The sequence below is a fragment of the Helianthus annuus genome, chromosome 2 (assembly GCF_002127325.2).
Source record: "Helianthus annuus cultivar XRQ/B chromosome 2, HanXRQr2.0-SUNRISE, whole genome shotgun sequence".
In the NCBI taxonomy this organism is placed as follows: Eukaryota; Viridiplantae; Streptophyta; class Magnoliopsida; order Asterales; family Asteraceae; genus Helianthus; species Helianthus annuus.
In genome coordinates this window covers 15,337,772-15,365,029 of record NC_035434.2, presented here as the reverse complement: position 1 = coordinate 15,365,029, position 27,258 = coordinate 15,337,772, and the positions used below count along the sequence as shown (strand labels likewise).

The 27,258-nt window shown below is 36.7% G+C and overlaps 1 protein-coding gene and 1 long non-coding RNA gene across 2 annotated transcripts; both read left to right on the top strand.

Moving 5' to 3' along the window:
• The first annotated feature begins 11,299 nt into the window (after window positions 1-11,299).
• LOC118483828 lies at window positions 11,300-13,049 on the top strand. Its single transcript, XR_004871783.1, has 2 exons — window positions 11,300-11,442; window positions 12,066-13,049. It is a non-coding gene; the product is annotated as an uncharacterized LOC118483828 (long non-coding RNA).
• Window positions 13,050-25,488: 12,439 nt separating this feature from the next.
• LOC110886407 lies at window positions 25,489-25,950 on the top strand. The gene has a single exon (XM_022134201.1). The coding sequence runs from the start codon at window positions 25,489-25,491 to the stop codon at window positions 25,948-25,950; it is 462 nt and encodes a 153-aa protein (XP_021989893.1).
• The last annotated feature ends 1,308 nt before the right edge of the window (window positions 25,951-27,258 follow it).

The window sequence follows — 27,258 nt, the reverse complement described above, 5'->3', positions numbered from 1 at the left end:
AATATATACCCCTCGTACAATTTGGGTGATGATTAAAGTAGTTTTTGTATAAATTTATGCCAAATGTATATCCTATTTAAGATATGTTTTATATTAATTTTCTGTTTTAACTATTATGTTCACAAAAAAAGTCTTTTATAATTTAAAAATAGAACATAATTTCACTAAATAAAAAATTAACAAAAATTTCGATTCAATTAATTTATTTCACAATAATTAAATTAAATTATTTATTAGTCATTATTTATTAATTAAATTATTAAATTAACAAAAATTTCGATTCAATTAACTAAATAAACAATAATTTCACTAGGCATTATTTATTAATTAGATTATTAATGGGTTGTGAAACGTGTAGAATAGAGTTGATCTGCCATAAATCTTCTATATCTCATACAGGCATCTTGCATGTTTCGTTCCTGCTAGTTTGGAAGTACACTGTTTTGCACAAGATTTTGCAATAACATAGACAATATCACACCCGAATTCCGACCAACCCGATGTTCGGATGTAGGCCAGACAACATCCCCGGTGTACTCCAACGCATCAGCCTCACTTAGTCCAGCATTTTCCCAATATTGTATATGACCGAGGAACCATAAGAAGAGACTCTCGAATTCTTCTAGAGTTTGGTGTATCCTTCTATGAACGCATAATCGTTCCCCGCAATTAAGTGCATCACATTTATTGGTAAAATAAACGGTAATATTTAGTGAGTGCATATCTATCTTTAAGATTATCCAGCCTTCTTTGTCTTGCGATACTGGTATGTAAACCTGAAAAGGAGATACGGTAAATATTTAGTGAGTCCATATCTATGTTGCTCATTCTTACAATGTAATTTTTTTTTTACCGTATCCACTTCCCAAAAGGCAGGGTATAGTTCTACATCGCCAGTAGCGTATCCGTAAGCATCTTGATCCTGTTCCGCCAGACGGTTTATAAAATTTGGGGTTAGAATGGTCCAATGAACAGTATCTGATGAAGATGTCCCTCGACGATTTTCTGTTTCTCTATCTTGTATTAGCTTGTTACACCATGCACGAACATGCTATAAATTTTTTTAAATGATCATATTTAGAAATTATAAATAATAAAACTATGTAAAATAATCTAATTACCATTTCTTGCATAAATCCATCTCCACAATACCCTAGTACTCCATCCCACCACTCTCTGTCTAATGGTGTTTGCCCCATATAAGTTGAATAGCAAAAGTGGCTATCACCGTCGTGGTAGAAGTCAAGAACATTTTGTGACCAATAAACAGATTGGTCATCCCGATTAAGCCAAACAGTGTTCTCTACATAATCTGGAATGCTTGATTGACGCCTTCCTTTTGACGACATCATTGTGCAAATTTGTTGTGGTATGAAGAAATTCCCACCAATGGTCCATATTTATAGACCAATAATAACTTCCACCTACCTCCTCTTTTTTATAACTAATACTATTATTATAATTTTTTAAAACCGTTTCTTAAAAATAGGTAAAGGAAATATTAATAAAATAATTTAATAACTTTTTATAAAGTCTTAGAATCTGTTTTTTTTTATTTAAAGGTATTTTTTAACTTATACAAAATTAGCATTTAATTAATGTGAATTTCAAAAGATGCAATGAAAATTTAGTTATTTTATTAAACTTTAAGTTACAATTAAGATTATTTAATTGTTTCATACTAAATTTGCATTTAATTACTTCTACTCCATGCCTATATATATATAGCAAAACTATATCTCCCATTTTTTCATCATTCCACTATATCTCCCATTCTACTCTACACAAAACCTTTAAGAATGGATGATTCATGGACCGAGGTTGAAGACATTGCCGTTGCAATGTCCTACATTGAAACGAGACACCTATGCCGGCATGCGACTATGGATGCCGCCTTTTGGGTCAGCGTGTTCCACATGTTTTGTAGACATGTTGGTGAAACGGAACGAGATGTGAAGGAGGTGGAGACCCGTTCGATCTACCTAAGGTGCATGTGTTCCAGGTTCAATGGAAGGGTAAAGGCAGCGTCCAAAGCGGAGAAGAAGGTAACTGAACAAGAAGTGATCGAGGAAGCACAACTAGACTACCTCTTGACGTATCAGGAAGACTTCGATCGGGTCTCTGTTTGGGAGATTATGAAGACTTACTTGTAAATCTTCATATAGTTCATCAATTATGTCTAAGATCACCCGTTTGTTTACCAATTTTGGTTTTATGTACTAGTTTGGTTAACAAGTTTTTTTTTTAATATTTAAGATATGTATGAAACCCACCCTTTTGGTTATATTAATATCTATTATGTTATTTACATAATTCTGATAATTTTTAAGCATGAGAATAGTGCATTAAAATGGCCCGAAAAAGTTGTTGCTGAATCAGAATTGGGCCGAATCAGAATTGGGCCAAATCAGAATTGGGCCGGCCCAACCCGTAATACAAAAAATAATTAAAGTTGACTTACCAAATTACCCATTTGATGCCTCCTTGGAGCAGGGCATCACATTTTTCGAGGGTTGTTATGCGTCTGCAGGTCTTAAGGATGCGTCAGGGAATAGTCAAGCGACACGTGTGTCAATGATTGGGTCTGAAAAATTTTGCTGCTTCGAAGGCGTCTACCAGACGCATCCACTTTAGTTGTTGTTGCACCCCCTTCTCATGCCAATGGGCCGGCCCAATGGCGTTTTTAAAATGGGTATGTGTGCCTACTAATGGGCCAGACGCCCAACAACTTGTTGATATTCGAAATGAGCTCTATGGAGTGTGGACAAAAGGTAATTGTTGCACTAATGGAATGAGAATTGGGCCGAATCACAATGGGGCCGAATCAGAATTGGGCCGAATAAGAATTGGACCATTGAATTGGGCCTAATCGGAATTGGGGAGAATCAGAATTGGGCCGGCCCAACCCGTAATACAAAAAAATAATATATTTAATAATTATTGTTATAATAGTAAATTAATAAAATTATTTAAAAAACTATATTGAAGCATAGTAATATATGTCTAATAATTAAATACTATTCACTAAGTTTTGTTTTTAATATATGTATATTTTTTTACCTGCACCCCCTTCTCGCTATTAATGGGTCAGCTGCATGGGCTAGACCAAAATATTGTAATGTAAAATGGGCCATAAACAATAAACAAACCATTAAAAACACACTGTTTCAATAGTTAAAGCATAGCCCAATGACATTTTTTGAAATCAAACAATTTTAATTCAATGGAAATACTATGGGCCGAATCAGAATTGGGCCATTGAATTGGGCCCCAAATCTGAATCAGAATTGGGCTGAATCAGAAATGGGCCGGCCCAATGCAAATGTTCGATGTCATAATACCTTGTTTACGGATCTACAACTTTTTCATCAACTTATTCATCCACATCATTTTCAAATGACTGGCAACTACTGACGAGATCAAAGTTTTCCGGTAACAGACTATCATAGAACATGATAGCCAACCTTTGTCTCATTTGGTAAGGCGCCTTAGCGGTGTTTTCTTCTTGATATATGGGTTCCTTGTTGATCAACCTTTCCATGAAAATGCAAACCCATACACCACAATCTCCTAAACTCCCTGATTGTTGAGGTACTTGCCTGGGGTAAACGACTTTGAACGGCAACGACAACTTTAATGGCTCATCGGCTTAATAGTATCCATTGATGTGTAGCAATATGTCGAAGGCAAAATTGATGTGGTAAATGACTTCCGTTCTGTCTTTCACCATGGTTTCACTTTCCAATAAACTACACACGTAGGCATAAGTAAATTGTAAGAAATTGATTCAATACACTACATTGGTATATATACGATATGATGAACCTGTCGTAAATTGTAAGAGTCCGATTGCGAAGGTGGAACACCGCCAAAAGCCAATGCACGTTTTTTATATTTAACGGAACATAAACCTATCCATGCATAAAAAAGTTGCTAGTAATTTTTTATTTTTAAATGAAATATATATAAACATTTCGGCATTCAAACATAATTTACCTCGTCAACTTCGGAAATTGGTGGAATAGGAATCAAGGACCCATTGAAATAGCCCTCCAACCTCCGGTGTGCATCACACTCAATTATGGTCAATTGAAAATAGGGTTGTAGAATGCTCCAACGATCGGTTTTGTTCCTCTGCTCGTACATCTTAATCATCCAACCGTATAAATGTTGTTTTGAAAATTTTTTAAAATAACAGTTTTGAAAATATAAATAATTTGAAAGCATGAATATTGATAATTTTCTTACATCATCACTTAACCAACCGGACCCGTCGTCACCTAGCAACAACAACCAAAATTGTGGACCAACTTCACCGGCCATCGTTTTTCAAAGCTTCCAGGTCCTTGAATCCATCTTGGTTACCGGTGAACGTTCGATGATATACCAATCTCAGATCTTTTGAATCTGTTTATCCGTACACGTACTATCTTCTTTGTTCTTGTTTATCTTTGACACATTCTTGAACAAAACAAAAGGTGATAGCATAGACGGACCTGGCTTTACTAACCTTTCTAATCGCCGCAATGCGGCTGTCGGGGCATCATCGACTAACTTGATTGTTTGTAACACCCCAAAAATGGGTTTGGTAATTTAAAACCCGGTTATTCCCTTGTGCTAGGGTATGATATGAGATAACCAAGTTACTTAATTTAGTTAAATGTAACTTCAATTACATGGAATGAATTTCCTTGTGACCAAACAAGATAATGAACAAAACTATAGGGGTTAAATATGAACAAGTTGAAAGATGTTTAATTAAAAACTTGAGGGAAAAAGGAAAAACCCAATTCTGGGTTTTGTGTATGTCGACCAGGAACAAGGAAAGGAGGGAAGAACCCTAACTCCTCAAAAATCTTCAAAATTGGAAGGGGAATTCAGCTCAAACCCGATGCATGAACCCTAATATATGATCATCAAGGCTTGCTGAACATGTGGTAAGTCATAGCTTTTGATTTAATGATCTTGCAAGTATGGGTATGTGATATATCTTTGATTTCATACAAAATTAGGCATGTGGGAGTGTTAGAATCAGCAAATAAAACTTGGATTATGAACGATTTTGAGTAATTTGATGTTTGGAAGTGAAACCCACCATTGATGGTGAAGATGGCGACATGGGTATGTCACCCATGTCCAATCTTTGTTCAAATTCCTGATATATTGTGTTGCATGTGATTAATCCTTGCTAGTTAGGTTGAACTTGGTATGAAATTTAAGTGCCAATTGTATTTTGGATGATTGGAAACAAGAACTAGGAAGAAAAGCATGAAATACTTGTACATTATGCTTAGGAAGTAGTACGCACACCAAGTGTTTGATGAAATGTCTAAAAGACAATAATAAGTGAAATTGTATGCAAATAATGGGTGAATAGATATAGTTCATATGAAGATTATCTAGGGATGACGTCGAGTATGCTTCATCCTTGTTTAAAAGAATTAATGATGTTGAGTATGCTTTATGTAGGTCGTATGTTAAATGTGAATTTGATATGGTTGTTCATATGTATGAGCATATATGCTAATAAGAATATGAATGTAATGACATGAGTGTATAGGAATCATGTCAAGATGGATGGGAGCATTGAAGTCCAACGGGCTAAGAAGACTCAATCAAGTAAGCGAACGCAAATACGAACGCGCAAGGTAAGTGAATCTCGGACTTACACTTTAGATGTAAAATGTATTGTAGTATGATGATTATTGTGAAACGTGTGAGAAAGTATGAGATAATGGAAGTAATAAGGTAAGTTTACGGTAAATGAGTCGAAAGTAGTTAAGAAATAGTTTCTATTAAGTGTAGGTAAGAAAGAATCTTACGTGATGATATTATGCATAAAGATGAAATAAGTAGTTATACGCGTAGGTATGGGTATAATTGTAAGTAAGCAATTGGGACTCATAGGAGAGTATGACTATGAACACGTAAGTGTGGATAATTATGTGCATACAATTTACATGTATAGATGGGTGTGTTTAGGATTTACAAGTAATATGTGTAGAATGTAAATTTGTAAGTTCATATGAGCTTTGTTTATCTTAAATGTAATTTTACGAGTAGTGGTATTTGGTACTATGGATTGTTGTAAATGTTCATAACGGGTCAAAGGATGTAAATATATTGGAAAGCATGTTATGTAGCGATTCATTACGAATGGGTCGAAAGGTGATAAGTTGGATGTTTCAAATGGAAGTAAAGATGCTAATAAGGTAACATGTTATGTTAACGGGTCGAACAATGATAGGTAATTTAAAGGATTTTAAATTACTATGTATTATGAACTAACAATGGTGTTGTTATGAATGTTAGGTATATCTATTGCTTGATGCGGCGCACCCGGACCGAGCACACACGACGTTGACCTTAATACGCTTCCGGTTCAAGTTGTTTCTTTTGGAATGGGTCGAAACGTCCTTTTGTGTAGCAAATGTTAAACTAGTTATTAGGATGATGGTAGTAGTTTGAGGTTAAACTTTATTTTGAATAGTGTCATAGAATGTATCTTGAATGGTTTCGTTAAAAAGCAGGAAAATGTTCACTTTACGAATGGGTCATGTCAAAATTTTTCCAAACATTTGTATGAACTTTATGTTATTGTCAAAAGTAAAAGTGGGCGTTTCAAGTTGGTATCAGAGCATAGGTTTGAGGGATTTAAGCATTAAGTGCTTGAACTCAAACTAAAGCTCGTGAGAAGTGTGTGTTCGTTCCGCGGCGCAAGGCAAGTAAGTATTTTAAAAGTTGAAATTTTTGCATTACAAATAATTTAGTTACGGAATGTTATGGAATGGTTACGGGATGTTGTGGAAAGATGTGGGATGAATCGGATCAGTTTGAGGGTTAGAACGGGTCAAATGAAATGGGAGCTAAACATTAAGTTACATCAGATCTGGCGCTGCACACAGGTGTGTCGTTAAGTGACACAGCTGTGTGGGCCGTGGATGCTTGTTGCTGAGATCAGAGTGTGTGGCAAGGCTGACACAGCTGTGTGACATTGTACTCAGATAACCAACACAGCTGTGTCTAGGCAAAATTTCCACAAACTTCATATTTTCTTGAGTTTTCCGCAATGAATCACCAACAAGCTTTCCAAAACTACAATATTCAAATAAAACACAATTAAATGTCGATTCAATCGAAATATGTAACCAGAAATATATATAAAGTGGTATGTGTGATTGATACTAACAATGATGAATATTGAAAGGTGAGCTTGTTGGAAAATGAGGACGTTCTGCAGCTGCGGGCTAGCACGAAGGTTATGGCGCGTGATATGCTAGGAAAAGGGACCCCAGGTATACAAATTTTAAATTTGGTAAGTACCGGTAGGTAGCATACCCATATATACGAGGGTGAAATCCTTGAAGGATTCATATGAGTGTGGCACGAACTTAAGACCGGTTCCCTGGACATAAAGTGCTAATTCTCATGAAGGCACGAGACTAGCATGTGGATTGCACGCTTGGCCAGTGTGCAAAAAGCATAGGACGCTCGTGAGGCCATGAGAAGCATCACGTGTATGTCCAGACGAACTGGGAATAGGGGTCGTGTGGGAGGGAAAGAAAAGGGGTCCAACGATTCTTAAGAATCGGGTTGAACATGAGAAAGAAAGAAAAGAATGGAAAAGAATGAATGAGAGGTTTGAATTCGTGAATGAATTCAAACATGAATGGAATGCAAAGAATGGAAAGAATGCATGAAGGTTTGAATCCGGGGGTGAATACGGATCAAAATTATGAAGAATGGAAGGAAGGAATGAACGGATTAAGTTCGCGGAAAAAGGATAATTCGATGCAAGGTAAGTAAAGTTTACGCTCATTTCGTAGAATGCTTCTTTGTTTTATGGGTGGTAAGTAAGATAAGGTGAATTTGAAATACGAGGTTCCGACACGAAATGATACGGGTCGGAGCGAGTGAAAATGATAAAGACCATGCTTAATGGTAAACAGGGGTAAAATGGTAATTTAGCCATGGAATGACGAAGGTACAATGAGTTTTGAAAGATTTTGATATGATGTATGCCATAATGAAAATAATAAGGGTGAAACGATAAATTAGTTATGTGTAGGTAAATGTATAGGGAAATTTAAAAAAAAGGGAACCCTATGGCGTAAGCAATGATGGGTTGAATGTGTAAGGGAAAGGTTTAAGGATTATGACCATATGGTGAAAATCTGTAATGAGTCAAATGAGAGAATTAGTAAGTAAATACCACTTTATTTTCAATGCAAAAGGTTTGGGTCGTTTAGACCAAATGGATTAATTAATGATGATATAATCATTGACGATGATGACTAAGGAATGTTCGTTGAGTTTTATGCTCACAGGATGGATAGCGCATGGGAAGTTCGTTGCTATTATTTAGTAATTAAAAATGCAAGCTACTTTAGCGGGTCAATGCCTTGACTCGAGTCAGGTATGTGTAAGTAAAATTTTAGTAAAGATGTGTGATTTGGGTCAGTTACGTAGTTGAAAGTCCCTCGTCGTAAAAGAAGGGCTAAAATTTACCAAAAAGCCCTCGAAAGACAAATTGGGTAAACGACCCTCAAAGGTAGTTTGGAAATAAGTTTTACAAATGAATACACCTTTTTGGTCGCGAAGGGGTGAAAGGTATATGCCCTTTTGCTTAATGCCTTGTAATGGGAATTTTTCGTAAATTGTCAAACCGAAGGGTAAAATGTGGAATATTAGATTTTAACAAGGTAGATCCACCACAGATATAGTTGTGGTGGAAGACGAAAGAAGTCTTAGTGTGAAAATAGGAGGCATGAAAAGTACAAGCGAAATTCGGGCTAAGTGCTTAAATCTCATTAAACGGGTCGAATAATACTTAAACGAATATTTAGTCGAAAGCTTGTAAGTTAAGAATCTTCCTAATCCGGGCGTGGGATTTTGAGTCCATATGAAAGAGAACTAAATTTTGGTCATATAGGAAGAAACGGGAGGTTGAACGAGTAAACGGTTCAAAAGTTATGCGCGTTTAAGTATGCAAGAACGACGGAAAAATCTGCTGATGTGCAGGTTCCACCGTAAATTACGGTGGGTACCGTAATTTACGGTGGGTACTGGGGATAAATGCTTGCACCATAAGACAGGGGGTTTGCACCGTAACAAGGTTGCCACCTTAAGTTACGGTAGTACCGTAATTTACGGTGGAGGTCAAATTGGGCAAAAATATGTATGACATTGTGTAATCATTTTGGGATGCACTTTTTTGGCCGAAATCAAATTTGATGCAGCTCGACCCCAGCCAGGGGCTCTGCCCCCGAACCCCCGTTAGTATAGAAAGGTATGTACGTACGTATGAGTTATGTATGAATGTATGCAAGTATGAAGTAATGTATGAAAGATATGCACCTATGAAGTTACATAGTAATGTATGCACGTATGAGGTTATGCATGATTGAACACACGTATGTAGAAGATGTAGGAATGTATGTACGTATGAAAATGCGTATGTAGGTAAATACGAATGTATGCATGAGTGTATGTGTAAATGTAGAGATGAAGTAATGTATGAACGTATGTGGATATGTATGAAGTAGGCACAAATGTATGTACGTATACATGAAGAAAGAATTATCGTCTATGAAGGTATGAGGGGTATGTATGAATGTACGCATGTACGTATAGGTGTAGGAATGTATGCAAGTATGCATATAAATATGTATGAATATATGCACGTATGTAAGTACGTATGAATATATGCACGTATGTAAGTATGTATGAATGTATGCAAAAATGTATGAATGAATGAATGTAAGTGCGTATGAAGGTAGGTATAAATGTATGCACATAGGTAGATATGTATGAATGAACGTATGTATGTATGTATGCACGTGAGAAAGCATGTGCGTATGTACGATTTAGATACGTTCGAGTATTAACATTATTAATTGTGTTCCCGTTGAGAAAGCAATATGATGCAGACATGGGAACATTGGATACATGAGGAATCGAAGTTGATCTCACAAAGGGTAAAGTTACGTTAAGTTACGAATTGAACCAATTATGAACCTTGTAAGAGTTTTATGAGTATGAATATGTTATTATATCTAAAGTGTTGAAGTGTTATAAACATGGTGTGAAAGTTATGGCCATTATTTATATTAAATGCAAAGATCCTTGTGAATTCTCAATTATGTAAGCTTAGGTCTTGCAAGTTATATTATTTGATCTATGTACTGTATAATGCTGATACAAATCAAAAAATTTGTGAAGGAGTTATGGGTAATAAACACCAAGTTAAACAAAAGAATGAAATGAAATAAGATAACCATTGATGTTAAATATAAGAAGGATGAAGTGACATGCTGTAAGTATGCTTGGACTAGAAGTAAGTACAATGCATACTCCTAATATGTAATGACCCGTCACGATCAGATTAAACGAATGAAAATGATATGTTAGAAAGCGGTCATGCATTGACGTGTTATAAATGGGTCAAACGAACCACGTTTTAAAGAAACTAGAAATGGGATTGAATGTGCATAGTACATGTCGGTAGCAAACGTAGTGTGATGTTGAATCTCGAGTCGAGAGGTGAGTATGAAAATGGTAGTTATGCTGCAAGTATGTTTTCGGGTGTATGTAAATAGATGTATGAGTGTACATATATGAACGAATGTACGTATGTGTTAAAGGGGATTGAATGTGCACACGGGAATAAAGCTTGTATGTATTTATGTATATACGTATGCATGTGTGAATGTATTCATGAAAGTATGTATGTATGTATGTATGAACGTACGTGCAAATATAAGTATATGAGTATTGTACTTGATTTAAGAAAGTAAAGATAGGACGTATAGTTATATTTGTTCATGAATGAGACCCTTTTATAAGGTATGAGTGAATTCTTGCCATGATGTGTATTGTGAATGAAATGAATGAATAACCAAGTAGTGATGATCATCATTAGGGGACTAACATGAGGCAAGAATTCGAGAATCTCAAGATACGTATATTTCAGAATTGTGTTACATAGAAGAACCGGCAAGTAAAGGATTATGGTCCCGTGGAAGTAGACAAGGTTTCGAGGACGAAACCTCTTTTAAGGGGGGTAGACTTGTAACAGCCCAAAAATGGGTTTGGTAATTTAAAACCCGGTTATTCCCTTGTGCTAGGGTATGATATGAGATAACCAAGTTACTTAATTTAGTTAAATGTAACTTCAATTACATGGAATGAATTTCCTTGTGACCAAACAAAATAATGAACAAAACTATAGGGGTTAAATATGAACAAGTTGAAAGATGTTTAATTAAAAACATGAGGGAAAAAGGAAAAACCCAATTCTGGGTTTTGTGTATGTCGACCAGGAACAAGGAAAGGAGGGAAGAACCCTAACTCCTCAAAAATCTTCAAAATTGGAAGGGGAATTCAGCTCAAACCCGATGCATGAACCCTAATATATGATCATCAAGGCTTGCTGAACATGTGGTAAGTCATAGCTTTTGATTTAATGATCTTGCAAGTATGGGTATGTGATATATCTTTGATTTCATACGAAATTAGGCATGTGGGAGTGTTAGAATCAGCAAATAAAACTTGGATTATGAACGATTTTGAGTAATTTGATGTTTGGAAGTGAAACCCACCATTGATGGTGAAGATGGCGACATGGGTATGTCACCCATGTCCAATCTTTGTTCAAATTGCTGATATATTGTGTTGCATGTGATTAATCCTTGCTAGTTAGGTTGAACTTGGTATGAAATTTAAGTGCCAATTGTATTTTGGATGATTGGAAACAAGAACTAGGAAGAAAAGCATGAAATACTTGTACATTATGCTTAGGAAGTAGTACGCACACCAAGTGTTTGATGAAATGTCTAAAAGACAATAATAAGTGAAATTGTATGCAAATAATGGGTGAAAAGATATAGTTCATATGAAGATTATCTAGGGATGACGTCGAGTATGCTTCATCCTTGTTTAAATGAATTAATGATGTTGAGTATGCTTTATGTAGGTCGTAAGTTAAATGTGAATTTGATATGGTTGTTCATATGTATGAGCATATATGCTAATAAGAATATGAATGTAATGACATGAGTGTATAGGAATCATGTCAAGATGGATGGGAGCGTTGAAGTCCAACGGGCTAAGAAGACTCAATCAAGTAAGCGAACGCAAATACGGACGCGCAAGGTAAGTGAATCCCGGACTTACACTTTAGATGTAAAATGTATTGTAGTATGATGATTATTGTGAAACGTGTGAGAAAGTATGAGACAATGGAAGTAATAAGGTATGTTTACGGTAAATGAGTCGAAAGTAGTTAAGAAATAGTTTCTATTAAGTGTAGGTAAGAAAGAATCTTACGTGATGATATTATGCATAAAGATGAAATAAGTAGTTATACGCGTAGGTATGGGTATAATTGTAAGTAAGCAATTGGGACTCATAGGAGAGTATGACTATGAACACGTAAGTGTGGATAATTATGTGTATACAATTTACATGTATAGATGGGTGTGTTTAGGATTTACAAGTAATATGTGTAGAATGTAAATTTGTAAGTTCATATGAGCTTTGTTTATCTTAAATGTAATTTTACGAGTAGTGGTATTTGGTACTATGGATTGTTGTAAATGTTCATAACGGGTCAAAGGATGTAAATATATTGGAAAGCATGTTATGTAGCGATTCATTACGAATGGGTCGAAAGGTGATAAGTTGGATGTTTCAAATGGAAGTAAAGATGCTAATAAGGTAACATGTTATGTTAACGGGTCGAACAATGATAGGTAATTTAAAGGATTTTAAATTACTATGTATTATGAACTAACAATGTTGTTGTTATGAATGTTAGGTATATCTATTGCTTGATGCGGCGCACCCGGACCGAGCACACACGACGTTGACCTTAATACGCTTCCGATTCAAGTTGTTTCTTTTGGAATAGGTCAAAACGTCCTTTTGTGTAGCAAATGTTAAACTAGTTATTAGGATGATGGTAGTAGTTTGAGGTTAAACTTTATTTTGAATAGTGTCATAGAATGTATCTTGAATGGTTTCGTTAAAAAGCAGGAAAATGTTCACTTTACGAATGGGTCATGTCAAAATTTTTCCAAACATTTGTATGAACTTTATGTTATTGTCAAAAGTAAAAGTGGGCGTTTCATTGTTGCACCTTGATGGTCACACGGTTGCAACTTGACTGTTGCCACATCATAATCACCAACATCATTGAAGTTGACAAACGAGTCTACTTCCGGCTACATACATAAGTTTAAGTGATAACGAACATTAGTATATATTATTTTTGATGTAATTTAATTGCTTAAATCCTCGCAATACAACATTACCTTTCCAACTGAATGAACGTTACCATGATCAAGACTTAGACTCATTAGCTGCATAAGAAATAGACATATTAAATTATAGCATCACAATTACATAAAACACATTTATTTAATTTCACCCTCACCTTTGCTCAATTAGCAAAGTTAGCTTCTCATTGTTCTCGTCCAATATTGATTTAAATTTTTCAACAAGAGACGATTCTAATTCATCCGTATTTGAAATATTTCCTCCATCATGAATTGCGGACCTTCTTTTTCTTGCTTGTTGGGTGGCCATGGGGGACAACGCTGCATAACCTTCAAACTCGTCAGCAACCCCATCATTTGGAATCTCACCACTATTGTGGATCGTATCATCATTGGGCTGCATGTTACGGGGTACCTCCCTTGCTATACGAATACTTTCTAAAAATTGAACACTCGATATGTACCACTCAGTCTGCATCTCCTGACTAGTGAGCAATATGGTTTCAATCGGACGGTAATGTTCATTCTAAGAATTGAATAATGAAAAGTTTTATCAATCGATTTATTCTAATCTTACTATATAACTGAGAATAAAATAACAAACTGCAGCAATTACCTTTTGTGTAGATTCAAAAATGCGTTCAACGGTGGCAGTTGTAACCCTTTTTCCAGGCCCCCAACCCAGAAATCTTGGAATTGCTTCGGTTTTAAAAAATGAAACCATCTCCTTAAATTCTGGAAAGACTTCAGAAATCCACATCTACACATATACATAAATTTAATTTATTTTATTTTAAGTAAGGGGTTGCAATGTATTGCATCAGATTAAATCAAAAGGTGTACCTTGAACGGCCAAACGCAACCAGGCAACGAGAACTCGGCGTTACCCTCTTGGTGTCGACGACTCAAATCATAAACATGCACATACGTGCTCTGCGAAAGATAGCTACCCCACGGAAAGTTGTTCCATGCTTCTAAATCATCAACCAAATTCAGAACCATTTTGTCAATGGATTTGAACCGTTGGGTACCTTTAAAACCTAACTCTAGTAACATCAACAGACAGATACGAAAACAATCGTCTTCACTGAGTTGTGACCAGCCCGAATCAAATGCATCTTCTACGTGACGTAACTTTACATCTCGTGTCCCCGGGAAAATTCTTGATCTGAATGAACTAGGTGATCCATTAGATATCGAATTTGTAATCTGTCCAAATCTAAACCCGGTGCTAAGACAAAACTGGATGGGAGTAAAATGAATAAAATCATTCCCAAACACATAACTTATTCCATTGCTAGGATTATCAGTGGGAACCTGATGTCGTGCAACACAAAGCAAAAGTGGGCTTTCACAAATGACAGACTCAAGATCCAAATAGTGACCAAAGACCGTCTGCCTTAGCCTATGTTTTAAATTACCTGTCATTTTCTTCTTGATTTTATCTAGAACCGTCCAAGCTCCTCTAACTCTAATTCTAGGAGCCTTAGCCTACATCAGTGGGATAATAAATGGTAAACACTACAACAAAAACTAAAAAACCAATAACACTACCATAAAGAATTAAGATTAAGAAATACCAGTTTAGTGGTAGCCGGAAGAGTGTTGTCCAACATAGCAACCGTATCTTCTACAGTGAATTCAATGTTAAAGTTTGGGATTGAGTCATCCTCCCAATAATTCTGATTCATTGTGCGTGTTTCCGTTACAAAAACGGGTCGGATCGGGTCGGAGAGTAACTGAATCGGGTCGGATCGTGTGGTTTACTGAGGAAAGATGGGTCGGAGCTCCAGCAAAGGTGGTCCCTGTTACCCGCTTTGGAAGCAGCAGCCTATGAACAATGCAACCACCACATGTGGTGGTCCGTGCAATGGGAGACGTCTAACCCCGGAAGCGTCTAAGGACCCCTCGTTTAATGTGTAGCTGCATCGGATGCCTCTCCAATAACTTTAATGTCCATTAATAATTGAAGAGTCAAGGGATTTTTCCTAGGCCTCTATGACGCATGGGATGCGTCGGACACGTCCCATCTCTTTAAATTCGTTTTTTTTTAATTTTTAATGTAATCTTTTTTTATATAAGTAACTTTTAATTTTTTGTGTATTTTAAATCATATTTCATGATATAAAATTGAAAATTGTGTTTCAATAGTATATACATCATGTGGTTTTGCATTTCTTCAACATAAACAAATTTATTTTTCATTTATTTTTAAATCACATCACATTTTTCTAGGATTTGTAGACGCATGAGATGCGTCGGGAACATCCCATCGCATTTATCTTGTTTTTTTTTAATGTAAATTTTTTTATATAAGTAACTTTTATTACAAGTGCAAAACCACATAAAAAATCGGTGGTTCCCTAAATTTAATAAAAAAACATGTCTGAACGGCAGGGAAAAGACTTAGCTGGTGAAGAATACTGCTCTCACCCTACTAATAAATCCTCAAGTTGGATCCTTAATTGATGGAGGAAGCCAGTGAATGCAACAGAAAGCGGAACATCATCCAACCCCCAAAAAATGGGAGAAGAAGATTGTCTACATAATAGACATAGCCTACATCAGCACAACCGCGGTAGATGGGCGATACCAGACGATGAAACAGAAAATTGGTCGAAAGATGTGGTCGAATTCTACAGCAGAGGTGACGCACCGTTCTGTTATTCAGCTATTTTTAATAGATCAGTACATCTTGACAAAACTTTTGGGGAACTTTATTGGGATTTCGTTTCAACGACTATCTCAACGACACAGTAAATTATATGAACAATTTTGCGTAAACTATAATTTGTTAAAATATGTTACTAACACTACAATTTTTACAGCATATCGAAGCATGGGTTGGAAGACTAATGAATTGGAGAAGTAGAAAGCTTCAAAAAGACCCCTTGTTAAATCTACGTTGGACAATACTACCACCAAAGTTTTATGAGTGTTTATTGGAATCGGTTCTGAAAAACGCGGCTACTTACTATAACGGTAAATTAAGCTCGTTTCCTTCCTTTTTTAACATTGATTATGTTTTTTCCCGATCCCGCTAGAAAATAAGGAGTGACTAGTGCTACGTCTTGAGCTGGCAACCCAACAGCTGGTAATGTTCCCGGGTCAAGACATCTGTGCAGGCGAAAAATACAGACAGCTTGTCATCCCTAGGCTGGCAAAAATATGCGTATACTTAGGAGCAGTATTAGTTAATTTGCGCTATTCGAAAAAGATTAGAAATCCAGAAAAAATCATTTCATTCGAAATGAATGATGACTATGTCGTGTCAAACTGCTCTTTGACTGGAAACGAAGTTGCGTATCTATGTATGCTGATGGAGCATCTGGTTACAGATAAACCGATAAATCTCACCGGTGACATCAATCAAAAAATGAAGTCATATAGAAGGTTCATGGCAGATAATTTGTATTTCTGGCGTTGTTTACCACGTCCTAACGTAGTTTAATATGGAATTTTTAATTTACCTTCATGATCGTTTTACTTTGTGTTCTTTATGTAATAATTCCTTTATAATTTAATTAATAATAAAAAAATAACAAAATCACTAAATATCATTTAATTAATACTATAAAAATAACAAAATCACAAAATATAATTTAATTGCTAAATTTTATAAAAAAAAATTGTTTTTCATTTCTCTTTTATAACAAATCACCTAAAATATGAATTTCTTTAATAACATATTAACATTTTAATATTAAAAAAATAGAAAATAGAGGCATGTTTTTTTTAACATTGAGATTCATATCTTTATGTATATTCATAACAAATTACTAAATTATATATAAAATATAAAATTTGTTTTTAATTCACCTAAAATTTGGACTACTTTTTGATAACATATTAACATACATTTTGCCATTAACATACATTTTACCACTAATAACTATTTCTCTAATTTAAACGCTGGTCACTTTTCTTGGGCTCCCCACAATCCATGTAGTTTGACTGACTACCACCAACTCGCAAACAGGAAAACTGGAGTTCTGCCATGGCACAAACGTAAGCAAATCTTGCTTCTTCATCGGTGATACCGTCCCACTCATCATCAGTATTCAAAGGCAGTTGGTTGAATAAATTAGGATTTAAATGGGGTGGTGGCGGTGCACGGTAGCCTGGTGGCATTGCACGGCAGCCTGGTGGCGGTGTACAGTGGGTTGGTGGCGGTGCACGGCAGCCTGGTGGCGGTGCACGGTAGGCTGGTGGCGATGAACGGTAGCATGGTGGTGAGTTGCAATCACCCGATGGTTCAAATTCACCACCACCCATCTCTTCTAATTATTTCTTTAGTGGTATACTAGTTACCAAATTTTAAATATATAGATGGAGATATGGATATAAATGTCAAATAAAAATAAAAGAAATAACATACACCTTTTTATTTACTTTAAATACAACAATTAAACCTAATAAAAAAAAAACCAAAATAAACCGAAAAAAATACAGACTAAAAAAGATGAATTTTTAAGCGATAACACGAAGTGATCCAATTCCTCCACAAAGCTCGGTCTCCAATTCCTCTTTGTTTTTGAATAATTTGGCGGCCTTGGAGGAGCGGCAGAGGACGTGGACGGGGAAATCCAATAACACGAAGTGATCCAACGTTCCCTTTGTAGGTGAGTTCTTCGAATTTCTTCGTTAAACAACCTACCATAAATGGGAAGACAGATCACTTCTGTCACTCGGGGCAGGTCCCGTCACCCATAAACACTAGGACTTCTAAAGCTCAGAAAAACGTCATCTTGAACACTATTAAACAACTTCATTTTTATTTGGAGAGTATCAAAAGGCGGATACATTGACATAAGCATTTTATAAAAATTGGTTTGGAGAGAACATGTTGAAAATAACTGAATATGTGAATTATAAAAAAAAGAAAAAGAAAAGCACGAAAACCGATGCCCCCATGCGCCCCCATGCGTCTTACAGCTCCTCAAAGGAGCCACTCAACGAGCCACAACCAAGTCAGCCATTTGTCTCCGGATGCAGCTTAGCCAGACGCATCAGCCTACTTTTTGGCCGGGATGCGCTGGCGGCTGATTTGTGGGATGCCCTGCTCCAATTAGGCATCAAATGGCTAATTTGGTAAGTCAAAGTTTTTCTTGGCTAATTTGGTAATTCTCTTAACTTTTTGTATCATCTTCTAAAGGCCCGCTGCACTATTGAAAATGGGTATTGTTACATATAATGGGTGCTATTTTCTACACCCCTCTAATTACTTTTTTCACCCCCCTCCTCTCACATACTTACAGGTGGGGCCTGCGTAGGAGCGACAGTTTTCCTCTCACAAGAGGGGTATAATCAGGAGGGGGAGGGGTGTGTTTAGAATCAGCCTAAATATACCCAAAAAGTCAAATATGAAAGTTGATTAGACAGCTTTGTAGAGTTCCCAAAACACACACCTCACTCTCATTCTCTTTCTCTCTCACACACTAAACATGCATTCATGTATGGAGATGATTTTTTTTAACCGTTAAGACAGAAATTATTATTTATATATATGAATATAAACTAGCCATGAGCAGTGATATAAGTTTTAAAAGTATTTGTTTTATTTTTTTTTTCTATTTATTTATTCTACGTTTTAAGTATTTATGTTTTTAATGAATTTTTATTTAACAGTTTGATTAATATTTTTTTAGTTGTGTTTGTTAACTTGTTTTTTAAATCTTACTCTGTAATTATGTTTATATATTTTTTCAACATTGTTATATAAGTTAAAATCTTGACAACTTAATCTTGATAATTTAATTCATGGATTTGGGTTGTTTTGTTTTGGGATGATATTAGTGCTAGTGGGTTTTTATTATCAAGGATTAGTTGTTTGATGTGGGTGATAAAATGACAGTTTTTGAAGTTGTGTTTTAATTTCATTTCATCTTAAAATATAAAAAAATAAAAAAATTAACAAAAGTATTATAAAATAAAATAATATAAAAACATAATTATTAGAGACTCGTTATTTATTTATGATAACTTTTTCACTTTCGATTTTATAATAAAGTGTCTTGATTATTTATATATTAATATTGATATTAATACTAATAATAGTATAAGAAAATATAAAAAGAAACAAAGGTATTATAAAATAAAATAAAATAAGATAAAAAACATAATCATTTCTTTTGGCTTTATAATAAAATAATATAATAAAGTAGTTAATCCATGACAAAATCATTACTAAATTTTGACTTTTGGGTATATTAATCCTTAGGGTGCACGGGGCGTAAGCGGGGAGGGGCTTCGGTGACCGTTGTCCCCGATCGGGAACACCGCCGCCATCAACGCGGGGACCCGAATCGGGGAGTGATATCGGTGTGGAGTCACCGCTGTGTTTGCACGAAGATTGAGGAACGGCTAGTTTGAAACGGTCGGATTTAAAAAAAAAATTCACTTTTTTAAAACATATATAAATAACCATCCCATTCACTCAATTTTTTTATACTCAAACCATATCAACCTCACACATTTTTTATACTCTCCAACCACACCCACTTCACTTTATTTTTTATACTCTCAAACCACACCCACTTCAAACCGAGCAATGGAGAACCAACCCCGCGAGGCCAAGAAAAAAACTAAGGGACGGGGCTCGCAACCGTCTTGTGGTGGTTCGAGCGGTGCAAGTGCTCAACCACAACCCCCTTTCGGATACACTTCACAACCCCCGTTTTTTTTTTCCAACAACCTTCACACCCCTCGTTTTACAACACCCAACAACCCAATTTCGGCTATTTTCAAAATTTGTTATCAATGGACGCTCCTCCTCAATCCCCCGCCTTCGACCCATATGCTTTTCGTGCCCCACAAGTTCCATCTACACGAGGAAATGTCGAACGTCCTCTACCTATTTACGACGACGAGGACAATAAGGTAGTGCCCGAAACTCAAAATTTGGGCGACGATGACGAGGAAGATGAATATAATGTGGATGAAGACGCGGGCAACGAAGAAGATGACGCTCGGGAAAAAAAGGGAAAAACGAAGAGCACGAATTGGACAAAGGTCGAAGAAGAGGCGTTGGCAAAGGCGTGGGTACATTGCTCTACAAAAAAAAGAAGGGCAATCAACAAAACTGCGAAAGTTTTTGGCGTAAGATTTTAGATCATTTTAACAAAACCGTCGGTGGAAGTAACCGGACCGTTCATCAAGTACGGTCTAAATGGAACCCGATGATGGCGAAAATAAACTTTTTCAACGGCCTATACCAAAAAGCGGTAAAAATTATATTTTTTTAATATTGTATATTTTTAATTTTCTTTACTAAGTTCATATTTTTTAACACTTATTATTTTATATTGTATATTTTTATTATTTTATAATATGTAGGATCGCACACGAGGAAGCGGATGTAAGGATCTCGACGTGATGAAAGTCGCGTTAACAGAATTTAAAGATAGATTTCCGAACGGTTTTCAACATGTCGAGGTGTGGGAGGTCGTTCGAAGACACAAGAAATGGGCCCAAGTCCCATTGTTGGGTGAGGAAGGTGAAGGTTCGGCACATAAAAGAAAGCCCGTTGACATGGACCCTTCGATACCGGATATGAACGAAGACCCCTCGCCACAAAGACCACAACGGCGAGACAAGCGTCAAGCTACATCGTCCGAGGGAAGCTCGGCCGAGTTGGCGGCACAATTCAAAGAGTACACCGCCATGAAAGAAGCGAAGCAAGCGATAGAATTGGAGGCGATCGAATTGAGGAAAAAAAGAGAGTCGGAGGTTCGCGAGCTCATATCGGAACAACGCGAGACGATGAAAAACTACAATTACGATCGAGATATGAAAACATTCCTCAAGCCGCACGACGATGCTCCGCCAAATATGTTGCCGTTCATCCTCGCCCGAAAGCCCGAAATCGCTAACAAGTACGGGTGGCCATGCGATTTCTAAAATTTTAATTTTCTAGTTTTAATGTAATTTTTATTTTCTAGTTTGAATGTGATTTTAATTTTCTAGTTTGACTTTAATTATTATTTTCTAGTTTGAATTTAATTTTTTTTTATTTTCTACTTTATAATGTCTTTTGTTAAATTATATTTAATTTTTATTGATATTTTTTTATAAACATGTATATTTTCAACAAATAAATAAACAAAAAAAAAATTAAAAAACCGAGTCACCTATGAGGGGAGTGCCACCATCAATTTAGGGTGTTAGGGGAGTTTAAGAGGAGAGTTGACGTGACACAAGACGATTGGTTGGGCGTAAGAGAGGGGACTCACCTCTTAGGTGAGTGCCCTTACACCCTTAATGATACGGGAGTTCAAGTGTCGCCGGTTTCACCGGAGCTCTCCGGCACCGGAAAAGATGGGGGGCCGGCCGGTACAACATTAATTGAGGAAGACGAGCAGATGGAAAATATTAATGATTGTAGTATTCCAATATTCTCAAACGGTAATATTAAGGAGGGAGCTCCAATGGAATCAATGGGGGCGGCGAGATTTCCAATATTTGTTGAGATTAGTGGAGAGAAGGAAAGAATTATGAGGAGAGAGGAGGTTTTTGCAAAAGACGACAGTGGGGAACAACTAAAACAAGATTTCTTGAATGTTACTATTAAGTCTTTTGGGCCTAGTAAGAAAAAAATAAAAAAGAAAACCATAAAGCCCAAAAGTAAAATTGTAACTGTGGATAAGGCGGGGAACATAATTAACGGGGAGAAGGATGGAGGAATTATTAGGCCCAGGAAAAGAACGAGACAGAATGACCTGTTCGACCTGAACGAAATAATTGGTATACAGGAGGATAGCGTCAATTCGGATGATCAGTTAGACAACGAAGTTCACAATGTGGGGAATGCAAGAAGTCATGAGAAAAGTCATAGAATGGAGGGGGTGGTGGAAGATTTAAATGTACAGCCCAACGAGGAGGAGGATGTGAATATCGACTTGGAGATGCATGCTACATCCGTTATGGGAGGCATTGTGGGAGTTGATCTGCAGAACCATGAACCTATGATCAGGAAAGCGATCAGGGAAGAAGGAATTCAAAAAGCAGTTAAATGAATTTTCTTTCTTTAAACATTAGGGGTTTAGGGGAGGGGGTAAAAACAAAGCGGGATGGGTTAAAAATATGAGATATGAGAACGGTATTGACTTCATTGCTTTACAAGAAATTCAGTTTAGTGTCGTTTCAGGTATCGAGTTCGAGAAATTTTGGGGAACAGGAATTTTCGAGATGGATCACGTGCCAGCGATTGGCAGGTCTGGAGGGGTGGTGAGCTTGTGGGATCCTAAAGTTCTCAAGGTACATGATACTATCAAGCATCCTAACTTTTTATTGGTTATGGGGACCTTAAAGGGGAGCAATAAGGCTATAAACATTTTGAATGTGTACGCTCCGCAAAAAGTCCCGCAAAAAAAGGCTCTTTGGGATGACATTAGGGGGGTGATGGGTTGTTATCCAGGGTGGTGGGTGATTATGGGTGATTTTAACGCGGTTCGTAATCGGCTTGAGAGAAGAAATTCTAATTTTAATAAAAAATGTGCTTCAAATTTTAATAATTTTATATTTGAAAATGGTCTTAGAGAATATGAATTGAAAGGTAAGAAGTTCACGTATGTTAATGAAAACGGTAACAAACATAGCAAGATTGATAGGGTCTTGGTCTGTCACGATTTTTTCTCTGAATGGCCGGTGGCGTGCCTTAGGGCGATGCCGAGGGCTCTCTCGGATCATTGCCCTCTTGTCTTGACTTGTTCGGACAAAAATTTTGGTCCCAAACCGTTCAGATTCTTCAACTCTTGGTTGGAGAGAAAGGATTTTGATGAAGTGGTTCAGAAGTTGAGCGTTAATTTTATCGGGAGTGGGGAACCAGACCAGATTCTATCAAAGAAACTTAAGGAGATTAGGGAAGGAATTAAAAATTGGAAAAGAGAAGTTCTTGCCAAGGAAGGGGAAATGGAGATGACTCTGAAGGAAGAATTAGAAATCTTGGAAGATATGTCGGAAGTTAGAGAGTTATCTGAAGAAGAGGAGTGGGCCAAAATGGAATGTTTGAAAGATTTAAAAGAGATCGAAAGTTACAAAACCAAAGACCTTAAACAAAGAGCTAGGGTTAGATGGGATTTGGAAGGTGATGAAAACTCGGCGTTCTTTCATGGGTACATAAAAAGTAGACGGGCCTCCAACTATATCCCGGGTCTAATGATTGACGGGGTTTGGACTACTAAACCGGCTCTGATTAAAAAAGAGATTATGATTTTCTTCAGAAAGGCTTTCGAGGAAAAAATTAAGGATAGACCAAAACTCATATGCCACAATGTTAGACGTCTATCAGAGATTGATGCGGTTTCCCTAACGGTTCCTTTTAGCAGAGAAGAGATCAAAAGTGCGGTGTTTGAGTGTGGGTCAGACAAAGCTCCAGGGCCGGACGGTTTCAACTTCAAATTCATCAAAAGGTATTGGAATTTGTTCGAATACGATTTCTATAGCTTGTTAGATTCCTTTTACAGGAAAGGATCTATCGCGATGGGGTGTAGTTCATCCTTCATTACTCTTATCCCGAAAAACAAGGATCCAGTGGGGCTGAGTGAGTACAGACCGATCAATCTGATAGGGGTGATAAGCAAAACTATCTCGAAGATTCTGGCTAATCGGCTCAAAAAGGTTATTGGGACCATCATTTCGGAGAATCAAACGGCGTTTCTTAAAGGGAGGTACATTCTGGACAGCCCGTTAATTCTAAATGAGGTCTTAGCTTGGGTCAAAAAAGATAAAAAAAAGGCTTTTCTTTTAAAAATTGATTTTGAAAAAGCTTATGATAACGTGAGTTGGAGTTTTCTTTTGGACATCATGGGGCAAATGGGTTTTCCTGCTTTATGGTGTAAATGGATCAATGGGATCCTAGCTTCGGCTAGATCCTCGGTATTGGTGAACGGGTCTCCTACCTTTGAATTTAGATGTTCAAAAGGGGTTAGACAGGGAGACCCGTTATCCCCGTTCCTGTTCCTGTTGGTCATGGAAGCTCTTTCTAGTATTTTATGCAAAGCTAGGAATGAAGGGAAGTTCAAAGGTATTCAAACTCCTAACAACGGTCCGGTAATATCTCATCTCCTCTATGCAGATGATGCTCTCTTGTTGGGGGATTGGGATAAGGAAAATGTTAAGAACGTGGCTAGATGTTTAAGGATTTTTTATTTGTGTTCGGGTTTAAAATCAACCTTCATAAAACTAACATATACGAGTTGGGGGTGGATAATGGTGTTGTGGCTGACATGGCTAAAGTGATTGGGTGTAACACGGATTCTTTTCCGCTTTCTTACTTGGGGATTATGGTGGGAACCAATATGAACAGAATTAACAACTGGAGTCCTATTATTGAGGTTTTTGATAAAAGATTATCGGTTTGGAAAGCTAAAACTTTGTCGATAGGGGGGAGACTTACCCTGATTAATTCGGTGTTAGAGAGTCTGCCTATTTATTATTTTTCTTTATATAAGGCCCCGGTAGGTGTGATTAAGAATCTCGAAGCCAAAATGAAAAAAATTCTTTGGGCAGGTTCTAACAGTAATTCGAAAATGAATTGGGTGGCTTGGGATTGGGTCACGTGGCCTAAGACTAAAGGTGGGTTGGGTACAAACAGACTCAAAGAGGTCAATGAGGCCCTTCTTGTTAAATGGGGGTGGAGATATAGGGTGGAGAATCATAACTTGTGGTGTAAAGTGATGGAAGCTTGCCATTGGAAGAACAACCAAAGTAGCTTCCTTCCGCTTAACGGAAACATTGCGGGGTGTTGGAAAAATATAGCGAAGTTGTTTTTCAAAATGAAATTAAATGGGAAGGGGCTAAATCGGTTAATAATGGGTAAAGTGGGGAAAGGGGATGATATTCGTTTTTGGATTGACACTTGGGTGGGCGATTTTCCCTTCATGGAAAGATGGCCTAATTTGTTTGGTCTGGCGAAGTTTAAATCATGCAGGGTCGCAGAGAAAATGGAAGCGTTTCAAGAAAATGGGGTTTTTTCGTGGCAATGGTCCAGACAGCCGGAATCCGACGAGGAGTTACAAGAATGGCAGGAATGCATTGAGGTTCTCAGCTTTTAACGAGGCTTTCCAACGACAAGGATGCGTGGTATTGGAATGACGATAGTCAAAATATCTTCTCAGTGAAGGTGGTTAAAAAGGCTTTAATTATGGATAGAGGTATTAATCACCCGCCTAATTTTGTATGGTGTAAATGGGTGCCCATAAAATGTAATATTATGGCCTGGAGAGGCAATTTGGATAGGCTCCCTACGAGAACTAATTTAAGAAGTAGAAATGTGGAGATAACCTCGGTTCTATGCCCTTTCTGCGACGATTTCGAGGAAACGGTTGATCACTTATTCACTGCATGCTCGGTGGCTATGCGGGTGTGGGCGGCTTTCAGCGTTTGGTGCAACATCCCGCCTTTGTTCTTTTTTGAGTTCAAAGACATTTTAGACATCCACAAGGTCATTAAGAGGGGTAAGAAGGCGGATAAGATCATTTACGGGCTGGGGATTATTACTTGCTGGTGCATATGGAAAGGGAGAAATGATGTGGTTTTTAATCAGATTAAAAGGAGTTCGCAGGATATCATAGGGGAAATAAAGTCGAGAGGGTTTTCTTGGGTTAAAAATAGATCCTCTTGTAAATATATTAGTTGGGCAGACTGGTGTAAATACCCTATGTACATGTTGTAATTCGTTTGTTTGTGTGCCCTTTGCCCGTTTGGGTCGGGGGAGTGTTTGTTTGTTTGGCCTTTTGCCCGTTTGGGTCGGAGGTTGTTTTAGTGAAGTTCTCTTTTCAAAAAAAAAAAAATAACCATAATAACTGATCGAATCATTTTTTCTTAGTTTCTGAGCCATGGGAGACGAGACGAGGTGGATCTGGAAGAGATCCTTCTAGCTGTAGGCATAGATTGGTTGTATAGCGCTCCAACTAGAGATCATTTCCCATAAAATCGAGGAGGTGTTACATGCTTTTCATCAATTCAAATCCATTGAAATTTTCCTAGAAAATCTCAACAAATCTTTGATCTTTATATGTCCCCCTCTTTCGATCTCCTCACCCCCAATATTGTTCATTGATTCACTCACGGCTTTTTTGGGCTATTGAAGTTGCACTAACAATGAACAAGCACCACCCAAGCACACCATTGTTGGAGTTGTACGATTCTCTTTTTCGTCGAGTACTACAAACATCTAGTGTTCTACTTTAAGATGAGGTACCACCACAACCTCTGTAGTACACATTGTTCCAAATTATATGATGGTTGTTATATGGGTTTTAAAATATTATGATGATTGTGACGTATATGGTAAAACTCAAGAAGAAAATGAACATAAGAATTCTTGGTTTTCAACTTTGTCTTATGGAACATATGTTGCAAGCCAATTAAATTAACAAAGATATCTTCAGTTATTCTTAAACTTATTTAAACAACTTCAATTCATATATTTAGTTTTATGAGTTTTAAACTAGAGCTTTAGATATCTTTTAGTCTTGATTACCCTCTATATGAATTATTCAAGTGGAATTTACAAATCAAGTGGTAGTTGGTTAAAGGTGTTAATCATATATTTGTAATATATCAATTTAAGTTAGTAGTTATAAACACTTGTATTATTTACAAGTGAGATAATAATAGTATTTACAAGTGAAATTACAATTAATTGACCATGAATCAATTAACCCACGTATTAATAATTATATGTTAATCAACGTGAACTATTTTATTCTATTTTATTTACTAGGTTAGTAACCCGTGTATTACACGGGTTGAAAACAAAAACACTATAAAATTGTAACATAGATCGAATGTTTAAAAGTTGTTATTTAAAAATAAAATATATGGCAAGGATCATATAATAAAATAGTAGAAATACACACTTAATGGTATGCGTAAATGTTTGGTGGTTAAAATACAAACCATCCCATCAGTAATTTCAACCAAGTCAACCTTTTATCCGACCAATCAAATTGTTATAATAGGTTAAGTCCTCTTAAAA

What these genes read in the sequence shown, in the direction of transcription:
- LOC110886407 (XM_022134201.1), top strand. Translation starts at nt 25,489, where the DNA reads ATGGCCTGGAGAGGCAATTTGGATAGGCTCCCTACGAGAACTAATTTA.